This window comes from Akebia trifoliata, chromosome 3, assembly GCF_017979445.1.
Source record: "Akebia trifoliata isolate Shusen 1 chromosome 3, ASM1797944v1, whole genome shotgun sequence".
In the NCBI taxonomy this organism is placed as follows: Eukaryota; Viridiplantae; Streptophyta; class Magnoliopsida; order Ranunculales; family Lardizabalaceae; genus Akebia; species Akebia trifoliata.
In genome coordinates, this window is record NC_141377.1 from 7984967 (window position 1) to 8004673 (window position 19707).

General features: G+C 35.3%; 1 protein-coding gene across 5 annotated transcripts in view; it reads left to right on the forward strand.

Moving 5' to 3' along the window:
• LOC147405862 (SNF2 domain-containing protein / helicase domain-containing protein / HNH endonuclease domain-containing protein) overlaps positions 1 to 19707 on the forward strand; it is a 67646-nt gene that overhangs the window by 35143 nt on the left and 12796 nt on the right. For 4 of the 5 annotated variants that reach the window (XM_086433737.1, XM_086433739.1, XM_086433740.1 and 1 more), the window contains 11 exons: positions 6105 to 6140; positions 6261 to 6351; positions 7351 to 7410; positions 7911 to 8139; positions 10421 to 10620; positions 11023 to 11124; positions 11654 to 11764; positions 18397 to 18462; positions 18544 to 18642; positions 19096 to 19425; positions 19559 to 19684. In XM_086433737.1, coding sequence (XP_086289863.1) covers positions 6105 to 6140; positions 6261 to 6351; positions 7351 to 7410; positions 7911 to 8139; positions 10421 to 10620; positions 11023 to 11124; positions 11654 to 11764; positions 18397 to 18462; positions 18544 to 18642; positions 19096 to 19425; positions 19559 to 19684 — 1450 coding nt within the window. The remainder of the gene's footprint in view (positions 1 to 6104; positions 6141 to 6260; positions 6352 to 7350; positions 7411 to 7910; positions 8140 to 10420; positions 10621 to 11022; positions 11125 to 11653; positions 11765 to 18396; positions 18463 to 18543; positions 18643 to 19095; positions 19426 to 19558; positions 19685 to 19707) is intronic. The other variant, XM_086433738.1, reaches the window with a different exon arrangement.

Consider the following 19707-nt stretch of genomic DNA (forward strand, 5'->3'; position numbering starts at 1 on the left):
TAAGTCCAGCAAGAAAATCATAGACTCTATCTTGCTCGATGAAATCCTTTAGAACAGCGGCATCTTCAGAACATTTGGTTTTTATCACTCTATAATGATCAAGTTCTTGCCACTAAGATTTCAATTGGTTGGTATATTCAGTAACAGATTTACTCCCTTGTTTTGCTGCAGTCGTCTTCACCTTCACCTCATATACTTGAGCCGCATCTCTTGCTTCTGAGTATGTCTGTTGAATCACATCCCAAATATCCTTGGTAGTAGCTAAGAAAATACATGTGTCATTAATCTCAGGAATCATAGCATTCCACAGTCATGCCATAATCATGGAATCTTCTTCATCCCATGCTTCAAAATAAGGACCTCTTGGTTTCGGCTCCGTACCCTTGAGATGGCTGATCTTTCCCTTTCCCTTCAGCACGGCACGGACAAGTTGAGACCATTTGAGGTAGTTTTTTTCATTCAGCCTATATGCTACCTGGATATTTTGCAAATCCCCGAGTTGTTGGGATCGAACAATCTCCTTCGATTGAAGCTATAACAGCCATCTCTGCAACCTCCAACATTCTTCACGAACAATGATCTCTTGGTAATTAAGACAGATCACTCGAAACGGAAACCACCAGCAATGAAGGCTGGCAAAGGTAGAAATAAAACGGAAACTGGTCTAAGAAATTTCAGCAATGAAGGTTGAACAGAGGAAGGGCAAAAATACTCTATTTTTGAACTAAAAATAGGGTAAAATAGGGTACAAAGAAGCAGTTGTATGGTCTCGGCAATGAAGGCCTGTGTGAAGAGGTTTTTAATCCCAGAAAAGAGCCTAAAGCTCTAATACCATGATATAAACTGAGAAACACTTCGTGGAAGAATTTTCTTCATACATTCGAATAATACACAAAATGTTAGCTATATACATCAACCCTAGCAGCAAAAAGGGAAAACTAACTAGGTTATATCAAATCCCATGATTTATGGGATTTTCTAATAGATAGGAAACTAACCAAATCGGCCTGATTCTAGGAATACAGGCTGTTACAAAATTTCCTAAAATAGCTAAGTATACACTTACAAAATACAAGTCATTAAACGCGTTTTCCCACAATAATCAATTGATTTTATTTCAGTTATTATAGTTATATAATGACATAATAAATATGCATATAAGATCACATTACAAAACATGAGGTGAGGAGTATCTTGCGACTGATCTTCCTATCAAAATCAAACTGTCCAGTCATGCAGAGTTCTACTATGTACCGGCGTAGAATGGAACCAGGGTCCCATTAATTTACCGATGAGGGATCCTAACATTGTTGGCCTTTTAACATGGGTTGGGCGTCCTCACTTGTCCTGATTTTCCGGTTTAGTGTGGCAACCGTTGGCTCTCATGGAGAGCGTGGATTCGTTCGCAATATACCATCTTTTTCGGCCCAGGTTGCCATTTGACAATATGGTCAACGACCCAACTAAATTTAATGGCGGTCGACCATTTGACAACTACAGTTTAGGATGATCCATGTCTAAACCAGGTGTGAACCTTGCATCTAATGCCTATCATGCGTACGTGTAGTCTCAAATCCCTCTTGCTATTGACCTCAATCTCTTTACAACCAAAATCAAGGTTTATCGGAAAAAGATATAACCAGTATTTCCTAGACTTCGTTGGTAGCAACTGTCTCCAAGGCGTCCCATACCTCCAAAGAGCAAGTCAAATCCATCGACATCTTAGGTAATTCCTCGTTTCCGGAAGAGCCAAGGGATTACCCGCAAGGTAGTTTCACAGTCCTTTTCCGACTTATCAATTGTACTAAAATAATATAAGTATGTGTTTTATTTGCAAGAAGTCCCGAAGAAATCGGTGAGATGTTAAATCATTGGTATAATAATTGTTTTAATTCCGGTTTGTTAAAAAGAAAATCAAAATACGAAACAACTCGTTCCATGGATACCCAAAAATTGCCTGTCAATTCCAATGTCATGTTTTATCTTAATATATTCATTGAATTACCCATCCATAAGCATAAACAATGTATTATCCATATTCAAAATTGATCATCCACTATATTACTCCTAAATTACACCGCTAGGTATCCATGTGACGTGTACACATCGCAACAGTCATCTATACATACTTAGTACATGCACTTACTTCTAGCATAGGTAACTTTGAAAATAGAAGAGGTTTTTTTGTTTCCAAAACAGAAACATTTGATAAAAAAATGAGATATTTTTAAGCTACTAAACATGATATCTCAAAGTAAACATAAGAGGTTTTTCAATTGTAAATTATAAATTCCTTATGGTAAATAGGAAACATTACTACGATTTACAAAACAAAACCTTTCATGGGTTAGATGGGTGGTTCTAGATTATAAATCATTTTACAAAACAAATTGTTTTTTATAAAAATGAGGTATTTGTATGATGTAAAATAGAAATATTTGAGAGCTTTCTAGGTAATAAAACATAAGTATTCCATGGCAAAATGATGTATATTTATATAGAAAAATAGAAATATTGAGAACTTTATAGATATAATAAAACATACGCACTTCATATTAACATTTCATGGTAACAATGATGTACTTCCATATTATAAAACAAAAATATTTCATGAATGACATAAGAGTTTTCTATGTTATAAAATAGAAATATTATATAACAATTATGGGAGGTAGGTTGTAAGATTTCTAGTGATGTTTTTTCTTCGAATATTTATGTTTCTAGTGTCTAACAAGATAGTGAAAACAATCCATAATTTAGAAGTGTATAAACATTTAAGGATGAAACTTTCTTCTCTAACGATTAATATCAAATAACCAAGTCATTTATAATTAAGTCAAGAAAATCATTCTACATATGGCAAGTGAAATATAAAACACAATATCTTCCCTCCTATGTCAAATAAGTTGAATGACGTAGATTTTGCAAACTATTAGTTTTAAAATCAGCAATACCATTATTTTAGAAAACATGCCGGGTGACCTACCTAGGGTGGGAAGGTACATACCTTCTCAAACCGCAGGACAACTCGTAAAAATCCCATTCCTCGGTCTCTGTTCCGTGCTCTTGCTTTACCAACTTGAGTTCTTTTAGGGCTAAAATACAAAAAGACTTCATTAAGTATGAATGTCTATAGTTCATATTCTAGCTAAAGTTTCCTTCACTAATAGATCTTACCTATGGTTGTATGTGTTCCTCTTCAAGAATGCTTGAAGGTAGACTCTCCTAGAAGAGTTGATGCTGTAGTTTCTAAGTGAGGGGAGAACCTAATAAGAAAGAAAGGTATAAGAATAAGAATTGGCTAAAGAAAATGAAAAAGATAGAAGAATATGTAGTAGTGGGAAATCGCTTACTTTACTAAGTATTAAATGAAGACTTCTTCTCAAATACCAAGTTAGGTGACATAAGAAGGTTACTAATTTTTTTCTTCAAGAATCCTTTAGAACTTTTTAATGGTGTTGAGTGAAGAGCCTTAGAAGAGGCATATACACTAGACTTGAGTTATGAAGATTTGTGGAGGTAATTAAGGGGGATGAGAGGTCTCTAGAGATGCTTAGGCAATAGAGAATGCATGAAAGAGTAGAGACTTGGAGATTTACCTAATTGTTATATAATGGAGAGAACTATAAATTGAGGTGGCAATATGAAGTCATATGGACTAAGTAGAGGGGGTCAGTTGTAAAAAAGTGCTTGCATAGGATCATATAGATTGGGTTTAGATTTAATCATGGGTAGAGGTAAATTAACTATGGTCAAGTTAGTTAATTAAGATTAGTTAGAATTTCACCGTAGTTAAGGGGTGTTGAGGCCTTTAATGGAGTTTTATCTTCTGAACTAGAAGTGGGCACTGTGGATAAGGTAGTTTGGCACGAACTACATCAGAGTTGTTTTCTTCCTACAGTGTGTTGAATTCAATCATAACAAGAGGTACAAAAAATGAAATCTAGTCATATATTTGGAAAGCAAGAATCCCAACCAAAGTCAAGACTTTCAGTTGGAAATTAATTCACAAAAGATGTCCAATGGATTCAGTGAGGAAACAAATGGGATGTTTAGTTAGCTTCCAGATGTCCTATGTACCACAAAGAAGAGAGTCAATCGACCACCTCTTTTTGAAATGCTCTTTCATTATAGAAGGCTGGAACTACTTCGATTTGATGCTCCTCAGCAAATCTTTTGTTTCCTTGAATCAAAGAAGCATAAGGATGTGGAATAGATCAAACTTGCTCAATTTGGAGCTGTCACTGACATAGTCCCATGGGTTATGTTCTGGATAGTGTGGGGTGCTAGAAATGGCTCAATCTTTGAAGACAAAAGGCCTTCAGTTCAAGGAGCCATCAACAACACTTTTCGTTGGTTGCAAGAGTTGGATGGAGGGTTGAGTTACAAGAAGTTGTTCTCGGCTGAAGAAGGGTGTAGGTTGCAACAAGTAAACTTCAATGTAAAGTCAATTCCTACTGGGAGATGTTTTGTGGTTTGCTAGCTCAAACCTCCTCTTGGTTGGCTAAAGTTAAATGTAGACAGAGCGTCAAAGAAAAATCTGGGGTTTGCAAGTGGTGGTGGACTCCTTAGAGATGCCAATGGAGCTTTCATCTGTGCGGCCTGTTGGTTTTTTGGTGTTATGCTGAACAACCAAGCGGAATGCAGCTCATTAGAAGCTGCTCTGGAGTGTTTTGGTCTTGTTAGTTGTTCTAGTTGAGTTAGATTCCTCTCTCATTGTGATGGATTGGAAGGAGGTAATTTACTTTGAAAAGTGAATTCAACTTTGCAAAAAATAAGAAATAAACTGGGTAGGTTCGAATGGAGAGTTCAACATACCTAGCGAGAAGGCAATTCAGTTGCAGATGTCTTAGCAAATATCCCAATAAGGAGCCATTCAAATCATCCGTTTTGTACTTTAGAGAGCTTACCTTTGATTGTAAGGAAATGTCTAGTTGGAGACAAACTACAATTACCTCAATTGAGACTTGTAAACTAATGGGCCTCCCCTTTGTAATTTTCTTGTGATTAATACATACTTGCTTATTTGGCAAAAAAATACTTGACAAGCCAACGTTTCAAGCCGTAAGTCTCGGGGCATAAAACGTATGCCCTAAATGCTTGATATTGTATTGAAAAATTGAAAATTTAGGGTAGGAACCATATATTTTCAAGTTTCATATCCGCTTAAAGTTTTAAACGTTATATTATTGGATAGTTCAAAAGAAAGTAGATAGTTTATAATTGAATTATTGAAAGTTTCTATGGTAAAAACTATTTTTATTTATTGTAGAAATACAACTAAATACCACATTTTCAATCTCATCGCTCAGATGATACAAAATGCTACAAAAATTTGGTTATGAATTAAATCATTTCAATAATTTCCTTTGCATGTATTGCTAATTTGCATTCAAATTTATTACAAGTGCTGTAATTGTGTTGCATGTTAGCAACAACAAAGAAATTGAAGTAAAGAAGAAAAGAATAAGAATGGGAAGGGAGGAAGAAATATATAATTAAAAAAAAATGAAAATAGAAAAATTAACGTGATGCGTACACTTTGGTCAAAAGGAGCGTGCCTTAATCACGTCTCACATTGAAGCGTATGCCTTTTGGACCCCTCTTAGTCTAAGGAGTAGTACTCTTTAGCTTCTTTTATGTTCATCCTCACACCTAAAGGCATTTTTAGTGACCCTCACCCTGAGGCAAGCCTTGAGGCGTACGCCTCACACATCTCTAAAACCACTTATTTATGTTGGTTGAGTCTTAAATAATGTTGATGACACTATATATCTGGTACTTGGTAAAAATGTTCCTTATCGAGCTAAATTATAACAAAGGAAGACCTACATTAATTTTTTCCCCCTATGATAGTCTTTTGTAGAGATGGAGGATTGCATATTGACTCATACACACATAGACCTTATTGGAGTTGAGCCCATGACCTCAAAGTTGTATTGCAATATGTCATGATGATGATTATTATGGTGGCATTATTAGCGGTTATAAAACCTTGTAAAACTTTGTTTTTAAACATTTCATACCACATTTCTTATTGAGATTCTATCAATTTTAAATGCATTCTAATTTGTTATTTTGTATTTCTTCTTAGGTGATCATAGGCCTTATGACATTTTTCATCAAATAAATATATTATGGCAAGTTCTCTTCATACCTTATCTCTGAAATTGCCAATGTTTAATGTGAATAAAAATAATTTCTTTATGGTTCATTAATTCTTCTTTTGTTTTTTTGGTGGTGGTTTCTCTTCACCTTAGGCCTTGTTTGTTGGGTAAGGACAAATATGAATTCGCAAGAAATTATTGCGAACTAAAATTTGTTCAAGATGCTCAAGGGAAGATTTACCAGGTACATCTTTGGAGTTGCATTTAGGTAACTCATATGCTTTACTGAAACATATGTAATGTTCATTAGTTTCTCAAAATTTGCTTTACTTATTCGACAATACTTAAGGTCATGCAATTTTCCTTCTCTTTGTGTTTCCATCATAGACTAGATCATGATTACATATCTATTGTGTTTGGAATTTACAAACTATTTCCTTTTCACTCTTTTCTTCATAAGAGAAAATTTATTAGAACAAATAAAACCAGGAGGGAATGCAAACTCACTCTATTGAAGATGGAATAAATAGAGATACCATAAAGCAAAACATAAGAACTATGGACCAAATACCCCATTTAAATACAAAACCATTGAAGCTACAGTGGAATGCAAAATCCCATTGTAGATATACCTTAAAAGAAAATCAGTAGATATATCATTAAAGAAAATATAAACTAATTACCTACCAAATATCCTATTTAAATACAAAACCATCTAAGCTACAATGCCTTAATTCCTTCAAAACCAAAGACCAAAAGTATAAGAATGCTTTAGTCTTTATTCTTTAACACCACGCTTTTGGGGGGTTCCTGAACTCTTCTTTTCCTTTTATTGAACAATGACTAGCACAATCCAAACAGAAGCATCCTGCAAAAGAAAACTTCCTTTAGTTGAGTTTGCTTTGGTGTACTGTCCTTGAAAAAGATCATGAACCATCTTTGGGGCTGTCCATCCGATAACAACACACAATCGGAACACTCAGATTGCCGGGCAAATGAGCACTGAATGAGTAAGTGATCTACCGATTCATCTTTGGATTTTCACATGGAGGACATAATGAAGAATTGGAGGATCAAGGGACAGATAATCAGAATATTATCCAGGATTTGATCCATTTAAGAATGCAATATTAGAAGATAAAGGAGCCTTCAAAAATTCATTCCTTGTCCTAATTTAGCGATATCTTTTGGTTTTATTTTTGTAGTTAAAAATCTTAAATGATTCATTTTTTTGTTCTTTCAGGATTTCTCAAAGGGCATCCGCTTGGAAGAGTTGAACGTTTTACTTAAGCAAACTATCATGGTCTGTTCTTTCACTCTTTTGGCTTTGATTTGGTACTAATCAATTTTCAACAGTGCATCTTTTAAAGAATCATTTTTAATTCTTAAAACGTGAAATGTATCTGAATGTTTTACACCAAACTGATTGTGATTGTTGTTAGCACCGATAAATTACTCAACAACCTCATTGTACCAGTCTAACCATGATGCTTGAATTCTAATTTTAATTCTAACTGCCAAAAGAGCTTCTTCGTCAGAATTTATAAATTATAATTGGTCTACATTTACTGTTATACATCATATCTTGTTAGCGGGTCAGTGCAACATGTATTATTTATTTCTCATTTTCGTTTCAGTTGAGCCCCCATAGGATGTTTAAATCATGTCAAGATAATAAAGGATAAGTTTAGAGTTTTATGGGTTCCTTCTTCAATGCCAAGCATTAAGAATTGAATGAACCTTGGGATGCCATATTATATAGAAACATCCTTTAATTCATGACATAATGTTTGCTTATGATAGATACGACGATTGAAGGAACATGTGTTGGTACAACTACCGCCAAAACGTCGACAGATCATACGATTGATGTTGAAGAGATCAGATATCTTATCTGCAATGTCTGCTGCGAGGATGCGTAATAGCAGTTGCAACGAAAGCGGACAAGATATTGGACCTGTGATGAATCATTGCACCCCCGAAAATGAGGCTGACAAAGATAGTGTTTCAGAAACTTTTAATGAATGTGATGGTAATTCCAAGATTATTAACATATAATTTAAGAACATAATTTGCATCATTAAGTGTGTTGGCACGTGGTTTTTGGTTGAGCATGCCACTGTGATAATATTACTGATTAGTGCCTGTGGTTCATGAATTGTATTTTGGTTTATTATTCTGTAATATATTGAGCAGATTTGGCTTTCTCCGAGCATCATGTTTCAATTGATAACTGCTTGATGCTACTTATTGCCCATGCACTGCAATTGAGTCGGAGAAAATAACTAAGAGAAGATGCATGGAAGTAGCCAAAAAGGGTAGTGGTAACTTACGAATCGTTGTGTAGCAATGGTGATAAATTGACAACTATAACCTATAAAAACACAAGTTTGTTGTTTTTGCTTATCTGTTACAATAGTGGAGAGTTACTCTTAACAGTTCTATGTTCATATATATATATATAGATTTCTGGTATTTGAGGAAATTAAAACAATAATGTGTGAGAATCTTTGTTATAGGTTGGTAGCTATCATAGTAGTTGAGGTGTGAAAATCTGTCAATTTATATATTTCCTCGAGTCCCATTGCTCAGTGGTGGCATTTGTTGACAATTGACATAACTAGAGGTTGCATTCTGAAGGCAGCATAAGGCACTAGTCCAAATGAATGACATATATTGGAGTATATTTATGGAGTTAATGGGTTTTGGTTTTACCTATAAAAAGGGGCAACGGGAGGTTGGGTTTTATGTAACTTGAGAATAAATTTGTCTATTTTCAGAAGGCATTAGACAACTAGAATCTCATGCAATCAATGACTAGGACCTGTCATGGGTGTGCTTGAGCATAAAAATTCTCACTAATAAAATTGAACGACGGTTTTTTCCTTTAGAGAAGCTCATTGTTGAAGAAAAGAGATTGAATATCCTTTACCTATTATTTCCACCTTCTAGGATCATTGTGCATCCATAGAGCTTGTGGTTTCAACCAGAACCACCATAGATTGCACCTTTAGGGTCTGTTTCATTACACATGGAAAATCACGATTTACATTTTTTGATGGGAATTTTTCTATGAAAAATGGCCTCATCCCACAATCCAGCCAATGTTGGATTTCATTTTCCCACCTAGTCTCATGGGAAAATGAAATCCATCCTATAAGTACCCTCTCTCTCCACCACCCGCCCTGTAGGAAAATGAAATCCACCCTATAATTTACTTCTCTCTCTCTCTCTCTCCTTACTTCCGTCCTTGCTCCACTGCTGTTTTGCAGCCGCCCTTGCTCCGCCGCGCTGCTTCTTATATCTATTAATTTCACCTTTTTTTATTCCTTTTATTTTTGTTGTGACATCTTGCTTCATCCATCATATCATTGCAAGTTCGCCCTGAGGTCATAGATTATTACCTTTTGATTTGGTACTTCTTAACATGGTGTCTTGAATGTGTTGTTTGGAATAATATTTATGATGCTCTTTTCCAAGCATGGAACTAAAAAAGCATAGGCTTTACTTTAGATCATGCAAAACATTAATTGCATGCTCATGGTTGAGGGACCTAGGGCGGATTAAATAGAATTCAGAGGAAAAAAACAAGAGAATCTAGTATAGAAATTGCTATGTCCGCATAGCATGGATCCTCGCTATATATCCAAAAAATAAACGCACGTTCCAATTGGTCATGCATGATTTGAAAGAAAGCTGATTCTGGTGAAGAAAAATGGGAAGAGAGCTATTTATCCCTGATCATTTTGCGAGGAACACCTTGATGTCCTCCTTGTTTTATCAGTTTATCTGATTTCTGTTAATGACGGCCCTTTGACCTTCTTCCGTTCATCATAGAACATAATAAATTGTGAAAAAAATGGAAATAATGGGCTACGGGTGTGTAGAAGCTTTATTAGCGCACCTCAAATCTCACATGTTTAACGAGTATTTTGCATGGTACAAATTTATTTAAGATATACCCTATCAAATTTAGTGAAGTTCATGAAATGTTAGAATACTTATACAAAAGCTACAGTATGTTGATTTTTGGCCAATGGTTGCATTGGACTGTGATAGTGGGCTTTTTACGTTTGCATTTCATTCATATACAATAGTTGTTCTAAACTGACTTCATTGGTCAGTGCTCAACACCACACTGATGTGGCAGTGTGCAGAAAACAATGATTTTTTCCTCGAGCTACAAAGGAAAATTCTGTGGTTTTTCGCACACTGCCTTGGTCAGTATGGTGTCCAACGAATTCAGTTCGGCATTTTCCTAGAAAATAATGTTCAGATTAAATTCTTTCAAGCTCTCGTTTTGTTGCTTTCAGGTACAAGTGATTGCCATAGAACTTCAAGACAGCTTTCTCATCAAGAACTTGGTATTGCAAAGCTTTCTGGGTTTCGCAAGTGGCTCTGCTTCCACCCAATTGTTACAGAAACAGAATGTGCAGAAAATTCGGATACACTTCTTAGCTCTCATAAAATGTTAATTTTTGCTCATCACTTGAAGGTTCTAGATGGAGTACAGGTAGACAAGTTCTTTACTATAATTTCTTCTATGTTGGAATGAAGGGTGATTACAGTCCTAGAAAGATGGAAAGTGCCAATTGAATTTTCTCAGAGAGCAAGATGAAGACCCTAAAGAACATAGCTTGAGGTAGTGAGAGAAGATATGATGAACACACTTGCAATAACAAAATACATAACCTTAGACATTATTGAAGTGACGAACAAGATTCATTCAGCCGACCCAAAATTTTTGGATAAGGTTTTGATGATAATGATGATTGTATGGAAAATTCTAGCTGTTGCTCTTTGGTTACAGGAGTACTTGTTTCATGTTTAATAGTCATTATATAAGTCGCTCTTTCTACATATGGTAGAGTTGAATTTTGATGATCAAATGGCTCTTTTTTTCTGAAATCCTTAGGAGTTTGTTTGTGACAAAGGAATTGGATTTGTTCGAATTGATGGGAACACTCTTGCTAGAGATAGGCAATCAGCCGTACAAGCTTTTCGGTCTTCTGCAGAGGTTTGTGTTATATTCCTCTAACAAGTTCTCAATTGTTTGGTTATGGACACGGTTGGGTTACATGGATATTGAGAAGTTGTGTCTGTGAAATGTGGTTTGACTTTCACAATTCCGTATCATAATCTTGACATCTTTAGATAGGACAGCTTGTAATGCATCAAATACCTTAAAGATTTTCACTTGATTGGAGTAAACAACTTGATGCATATTTAGAAAATTATTAAGCAACACTTATGAAACATTCCCCAAGTTGCGTGTGCAACACCAATGTGATGATTTTCTTCATGCACAAGCACATAATGCATATGCTTTCTTTTACAGGCTGTTCTTTCTTCATGTTTATTCCAATCAGTTCCATGAGATGGGTTTACAATTTTTATTTTTCTGTCACTAAAGTTGCATTTCACCAGTCATATTTTTGAGGCGTGGCACACATTTGAGAAAAACTAATTGGCAGTATATTTCACTTCCTATGGTTAAGAAGTTTGTTTTGAGACATAATAACACATTAATTTTCTTCTGTAATTAGATCAAGATTGCAATAATTGGAATAACTGCTGGAGGAGTTGGAATAGACTTTTCATCAGCCCAAACTGTTGTGTTCTTGGAGATGCCTCAGTCTGCATCAGAAATGCTTCAGGTGTACAATCTGAAATCTTGCTTAGCATTTGGAATTCATCCTATAAATCATTTGACAATGGCTTTCCTCCAATCCTTTTGTTTAATTAAAATCTGGACACTACTACAAATGGCTTAACTTTATGACTAGAATGGGAGAACGCATGTTGTCGAATTCCTTGCATCAAGTTCGCTTTGCAAAGTTTTTTATTCAAGTGTTTTAAGCTTGACCTTGTATCTGATGGCTCCATTACAGTTGACTTTGTCCTAATTGAAACCAGTTTTAGGAAGAAAAAAATTGTACACTTTAACTGGGTTTAAAAGTTGGGATGGTGTATTTGCTTGATATAGCATCCATTGATATTTCTTATTTAAATCTAAGGCCGTCTGTTGGTGTTTGACATGCATTTTGATATATTAAATGATTGACTTTAGTTTTTGAAGGCTTGGTGACATTGACTCATCGAATATGTTTCATGCGCGATTTTAATGTGTGCTACTTCTTACTGAAATTCATGTAATATAAGTTTTTCATATGTATTGCAACACCTCTATATGTTGTTGAATAGATCCTTCTTTCATTTAATTTTTTTGCATTGTGAAAATGTTGGGAAAATCTTTAACAAACTTTTCCCCCTACGTGCAATCAAGGAGGTTATGCGCTGGAATAAAAGATGTAAATGAATGATAGAATAATACACCAAGAGTTTATGTGGAAAACACTTCAATACAAAGAACAAAACCACATGACGTTGCCCAGAAACTCCACTACGTGAATCTGGTATTCCAGATCTTCTCTACCAAGAAAGATAAAGAGTCTAAAAAACATCAAGAATAAATCCTCTAAAAAACATAAAGAGTCACAAGCTTTTTTTTTGTTTTCTTGATACCTTGGGACATACAGAGTAAACTACTTCTTCACTGTCTTTCTTACACTTCCTTATACTCTCTTGTACAAAAAGGGAAAGAAATTGGGCTATGTTCGAGTCTGTGTAATTGTGAATACTAAGTTGTGTTCTCATATTATATCACCAAGTCTCATATTAAACCACATTAATAAATCACCGAACCCCCATTTAGATGTAATCCTTGCATCCACTACAAGTAACCACAAATTCACAACACATTCAAGGTTTATATTATTCAAAATATAAGAATATTCAGTGTCGTCCTCATTTGCATCTTCATTATCTAATGCTGCATCTATACAATGCTTAGCACATCTTCATCAAGGTCATCTTCTTTTACTTGTGCTTCATTTTCATTTTTTGTTTTAATTTGATTTTATTGCAAAGTTCGCAATTTAATCAAGAAGCTCATAATTTAATCGCGACTTTTTCAATAAGTCAAAGAATTTTTCGTAAAAGTCATGATTTATTGAAGAAGTAATGATTAAATCGATGAAGGAAAAAGTCACTGTTTAATCATAACTTTTTCAATAAGTCGAATTTGCTGAAAATGGATCCCACTACAAAATGGTATTGCTGATAGGAATAATGATGCAGGAGCATCCAAGAAGTGTACAAAAGCCAAGCGGACCTACTAGGCTTAGTTTGGGTTCTAGTTAGTTTGGATTTTTAGTTTTAATTTTTCTTTATTGTATTTCTGGAATATTTTATGTTTTATGCTAGTTTTGTCGATAATTGTTATGCCCCTAGTATTTTTAAAATGGTCATGTGAGTTTTTAAATAGCTTGAAGGGTTAGGATTAAAAGGTTAATGATGTAATCAAAGGCTAGGATGTTAGATCTGCTGTAACGCTAGCATAAATACTTTAATATGAGTCTTTGTAATTAGTTTTTTTGAGTCTTTTATCTTGAAATCAGATTGTGAAGTCGTTTTTGCCCTAAAACTCATATTATCTTGTTCCCTTTTGATCATATTGCTTTCTTATCACTATTTTTTGTTAGTTTATTGCTGAAATTTTATAAAAGTAAAATATTTTGATCAAAATAGCAATATATCACAGTTTGTGCTTTTCTTTTTCACCAAATAATCGCCATTTACTTGAAGTTGCCAAGATTCTCCTCTTCAACAAGAACTTGCAGAAATGCTGCAGTATGAAGCACGTTTCATTCTCATATAGGATTCCTACTCATGCTCTTAATGTCCAATCTCCTTTAATTAGTATCCACTTTTTTTACTTCTCTCTATTCCTCCCAAAGTCTTTTGTTATTCTTTTTTGCTTTGTTCTTATTTTAGGTATTAAAACTTAATCTTAAAGCCATTCGGTGTGTTTTTGTGGTGTATCTCCCATCTTAGAAGTGATATATGTCTTTTGAGAGACTTATTGGGAAAAAAACGTCTATCCATGGATGTTACCTTCTTCGAAAACACTCCCTTAGTTCGAGCTGAAGTAATGTTCTCTTTACAAATAGAATAGTGAGTTGATGAAAGGTAATGGAAAATATCCTTACTTCAAGAAATACTTTGATCCAAGTATTGAGGAGTACTCTTTTTACCACTAAGCTAATAGCTCGTTGCTATGCCAAAAGTAAGAGAAACCCCATCTCTCTCTTTCCTTTTTATCCCCCCATGTAGGCCTAAAATCCAAAGCTTGTGACTTCAAAGTAAGAATTCTTAAAAGCTCGTTTCATAGTCGATCTAGTGGAATCCTGCTGCAGGTTTACATAAATCTAGTTCTACTGCTGAAGAAACGAGATAGGATGCTACTTTAGAAACATAATCAATAGAAGTAGAAAGGGAAAAAATGGAGAAGACTGGCCATTAAAGACTTAGTCGTCACCAAAATAAAGTGTTTTCCCCTTTTGACCTTACTAACCACACAAATGGACTCACATAACACAAATGTAAGTCAAACAAGTAGTTCTCAACATCTCACAATTGATTACTCTTCTCATCTTAATCTCACTAGAAGGTGGCATGTGCAAATGTACATATATCATAAGGGCTTATTTGTAATTTAAAATATTAATCAGAAAGTTTTGGAAGATTACATAGTAAAAGGATATTTTTGTAATTTTGAAAACTAACCAATGGGATTATAAGGTCGTGGGATTGTAGTTCTATTGGTTTTTGACGAAAATGACCCTGATTGTGTTTAGATTAAATATGAAGGTGGGGTTATTTGTGGGATCCAAATTTTGGTGTCGAACCACTTCTACTTCACCTTTTCTCATTGTTGTAGTAAATATATTTGATCTTCATGTTGTTATTGCACTTTGCAAGGGAACATGATAGGTAGAGCGCAACATCTCATAATTGATTCCTTTTCCTCCCGTGGTAGGAAAGGTTTTAAAAAATTTGGCTATCACAAGATAGTGCTTGAGAGATTCAACATGGAAAAAGCGAACCACCACGGTTCTCCACTTATTGGTCATTTCAAGCCTATTTCAAAACAAAGCTCTTCAAGTTAAAAAGGAAAAAGAGATGGAGAAAATTCCCTATGCATCAGTTGTGGGAAATTTGATGTATGTGATGGTACGCCTGAGGTCTAATATTACACACGTAATTCGTGTTGTTACTAGTTATCAGATTTCTTGTCAATCATGGCAAAGAGCATTGGGCAACAATAAAGTAGATTCTCATGTATCACAAGGCATCATCCTAAGTCTATTTATGCTTTGGAACAGGTGGGCCTATGTGAAATGGATATACATATGCAAACATGATTGAATACATTTGACTCTAGGAAGTCTACTTTGGCGTACTAATTCAACTTTGTTGGGGGAGGAGTCTTACAGCAATCCAATTGCAGAAGTGTCTGCCCCTACCTACTATAGGTAGAATATTTCACGGCTACAAAGGCTTACAAAAAATGCTATGGATGAAGAACTTCTTTTAGGATTTGGGTATGGAGCTATAAGAAGTATGTCGTTTATTATGACATCCAGAACACCATTCGTCTTAGTAATAATTCAAGTTTTCTCTATGAAACAAAGCGTATAGAAATATATATTCTTGTATTCAGGATGTTCAAGAAGACCAACATATTTAGAATATCCATATTGATAAGAATCCTTCGGATATGATAAGTTAAGGCACTAAGGATAATCATGAGTATTGTAAAAGAATGATAAGTTTGAGCATGATAGATCCCTCTTCACGAGTCAAGAACGAGCTATTTTTGGGGTTCCCTGCTCATGTGGGTGGGCCCACTTTTCTTAAACTATAACTGACAAAATTCAAGGTAAAGGTTAGAATTCGTTGTCTGTGAGAGCATTAATTGATCTTCATTCCAATAAAACGACTTTTTGGGATTTTTTCTCATTAATGAAAAAATGGAAGATTAAAGAAAAAAGGAGAAGCGAAAGAATTAGAGGATGAGAAGTTGATGAAGAAATTGGAAGATTCTTTTCTTGAGCAAGATAAGAGGAAAAAAGAAGACAAATGGTAGTGACTTACCACTTTCTTCTACCAATCTTTGCATCTTCTTTGTTTTAGTGGGACTTTTCTTTGTTCTTCTAGTTGAACAAGAGATGTGATTTTACCCAAGAGTTTGTTGAGTGTTGTGTTATTCGCCTCCGCTCCCAGGTGTCATGTGCTCACGTATTGTGCCCTAGCTCTACTCGTGTCCCTTTTATATTCATAGTTGTGCCTTCCCCATCAAATCGGTCTTTTGGGGTAAATGATTGTCAACATGGTATCAGAGCGCTAGGTTCAAATAGGTTACGGGTTCAAGACTCCTTGAAGGAATTTTCCACCCTTATGGGTGAGGGGAAGTGTTTGTTGGAAAATTACGATGGAGGAAGAAAAATAACTTCTAGGCTCGAAAAGATTCGATTTCTTTTAGAAAAATATTCTCCCCTATTGATTGAACCAAAGTACACAAGGGATCGACGAACAAATGCCTTCAGGATACAAAGAAGCCTTATACTCAATATACTAAATCAGATTATGTACGATCTGATTTAGCCTAGAACATTCGGAAAATTAAGAAACTGATGATGCCTAGATCTTAAGCTTAGAGAGAGGAGAATACATAATTTTTCAGTGAAGAAATCTGAATTCTGGTTGGCTTTTTATAGTCATTTTTGTGTCTGTTGACCAAGAGTCATGATTTAATGTCTCTTGGTCTAATAGTCATTAGATTGTGCCTTATCTGAGATCTAATGATCCAGATTGCACCCTATCGAAGGTATGTGTTTCATGTCTTTTAACTAATACCTTTTAGTTGAATCTGTTTGATCTAGTAGTTATGATCGCGTTCGATTAGTTGCCATTTGATCTAACGGATCCGATCGTTCCTGATCGGATTCCAATCATGAACCAACACACCTGATCAATTCTGATTAGGTACAATCATGAATCAACGCATCTAATCGTTTCTGATCAGGTACAATCATGAATCAACGCATCTGATCGTTTCTGATCAGGTACTATATCATCCATCACACCTAATCGTTCTGATCAGGTACTATCTTGATCCAACGCATCGGATCGTTCTCGATCCAGTATTATTTCGATCTATCGTATCCGATCGGATACTAACTTGATCGTGCGGTGCTGATCGCACCCGATCCATCACACGTGACGGATCAACCACAATCGTTGGATGGTTTCGTATCCCGAAAACTTTAAGGCTCCCCAGCTCTTCGCGACGATGCGTACGTGCGAAGTGTAAAGCCGCCTCAAAGCGCCCAATGTGCCCTAAACGTCCAATCGTCCTTTCGCACGTCGTACGTGCGCATGCGCGGGTGGTGCTTCGCACCACCTCGAAGCACTGGATCAAAGCCTAAATGTGTGACACAAATACAACTAACTATGTTGACTATTACTTATAAGGTTCACCACTTTCTTACTTGTGAGCGATGTGGTACTAAACCTTATATACACAAAAACTTCAAAAACTAACTTAAGAAAAAACAAACCAATAAACCTTATTTTATTTTGAAAATATTCAACAGTGTTGAGTGTTGTGTTATCCGCATCCACTCTTGGGTGTCATGTGCTCACATATCGTGCCTCAGCTCAACCCGTGACCCTCTTATATTTATAATTGCACCTTCCCCATCAGATCAGTCTTTTGAGGTTAATGGTTGTCAAGAAAGTTGTGATTTGTGAGCTGCATTTATTACCCAAGACTTGTGATTTTACTTTTGATGCATAATATTCTCTAGTTTTTTGTCAGAGAAGACTTGTATCGCATTATTTTATGTAGTGGAAGTTCTAGACTAGGTCCCATGGTTTTTTCATTCACATTGGAGGGTTTTCCAGATAAAAATCATGTGTGCTCTTATTTTTTCCTTGTGTCTTTATTTCTATTTTGGTTCCATCAATCAATTGCTAACTTGCATTTGCTCTAGTGGGGCATTTCTCTTTGATTTGCATGTAGATGTGAAATCTGCTAAGGTTTCCAACACCATTTCCATATCCTTTTTATCACGTTCTCCGTGGCAGGCGCTTCCCAAAGACAATGGGAAATAGCAGCATTGTTTTTCATTTCCTAGTCATTAACAATCCTTCTAAAACTTGGATCTGCACCATAAGACCCCCTTTGAGGTGAATATTAACTTATGTCTGGCATGTCTAACAAACCCCAAGGTCATTAGTCTGATCTTTCTTGCTTTCTTTCTTCTCTTTTTTAACTAAAGATGATTTAAGTTCCTGATTTTCCTGTTTTGCCTTAATTTGATTTTGGTAAGCTTTCAATTTTTGGTCTTGTGTATGTGCACTTTTGCAACTGATGTGAAAGGCTGAGGATAGAGCTCATAGGCGAGGACAAACCAATGCAGTCAACATATACATCTTTTCTGCAAAGGTGATAAATGTTTACAGAAAGATTTGCCTAATTTTTTGGCTTTATCTTTTGTTGTTTTTAAGAGGGACTGTCATATTTCAGGATACTTCAGATGAGTCCTGTTGGCATATTTTAAACAAGAGTCTCCAACGTGTTTCTTCTGTGATGAATGGAAAATATGATGCAGTTCAAGAAATTGCGGTAAAGTTTTATCCTTCTTGTTCTATTTGTTTGAGGATTAATTCACATAATTTGGAAGTGTTCATTAAATTTATTACTCAGCTCAGCAATGCATTGGTTTCTGTGACCTCCATAGTATTTTGGGATTAAAGAGGTGTTAAACTCCTTTTGTTTGCTTGCCTGTCCAAAAATCTTGATTTTTTTTTGTAGATTATTTCATTCTTTTGTATCCTGAAATCATCTCTGCTTTTATTTTTTATATGGGACTAGCCGTATTCATGAACTTCTTTTAGGTTTTTGCTATAAACAGTTAATTAGAACTCGAATGCTTTTGTACTAAATAACAAATGCCTGTCTCACATGAAGGCTGTTATCAACTTGGACATCCATTGGTTGCGAGTCAAAAACCACTCAGTATCAAATGAGGAAATTGGTTCCTAATTTGTTTAACACATTACTTTGTTGGTTTGGCAGGTTGAAAGAATTTCTGATTTTGTTTTTGATGAAGGGGATTTCTCTAAATATGAAAATTCGGTACACAAGAGTGAAAATTTGAAAATTGGATCTACAACTTCAAATCCTGTCAGTAAGACCGTTAAGACTACTGGTGAGAATGGGCTATCGGAAAGAACGGTGTGTGATGAACTCCCTGAAGTAGAGACAACAAATTCTGAGAGAACTGATATAAATCTGAAAATGCAACCTGTTGACACTTCCGAGATAATAGCTGAGAAGGATGGATCTAACATACGGATCGAAACCAATCTAATCAATTCAACCCAAACAGATTATATTCATTTCAAGGTAGAACTTAACAGTCATTGAAGGTCTAGTTGAAATTGAATTCACACCTATTACTCTTGTATTGCTTTGTTGGTACATAACTCCGCTGTCTTGTTCTCAATTTTACTGAACCAAAATTCAATTGGATGAACAGGCAAGTATGGCTTCTTCTGTAGAGATGGTTGAGAATTCTGTGTCAAGTGGAAGCTTAGAAGATTATACTAGTGAAATTTTGAGAACTGAAAGTTCTGACAAAGTTCTTACAGACAAATTGAATGCGGTAAATGATGAAAATGAATTGTT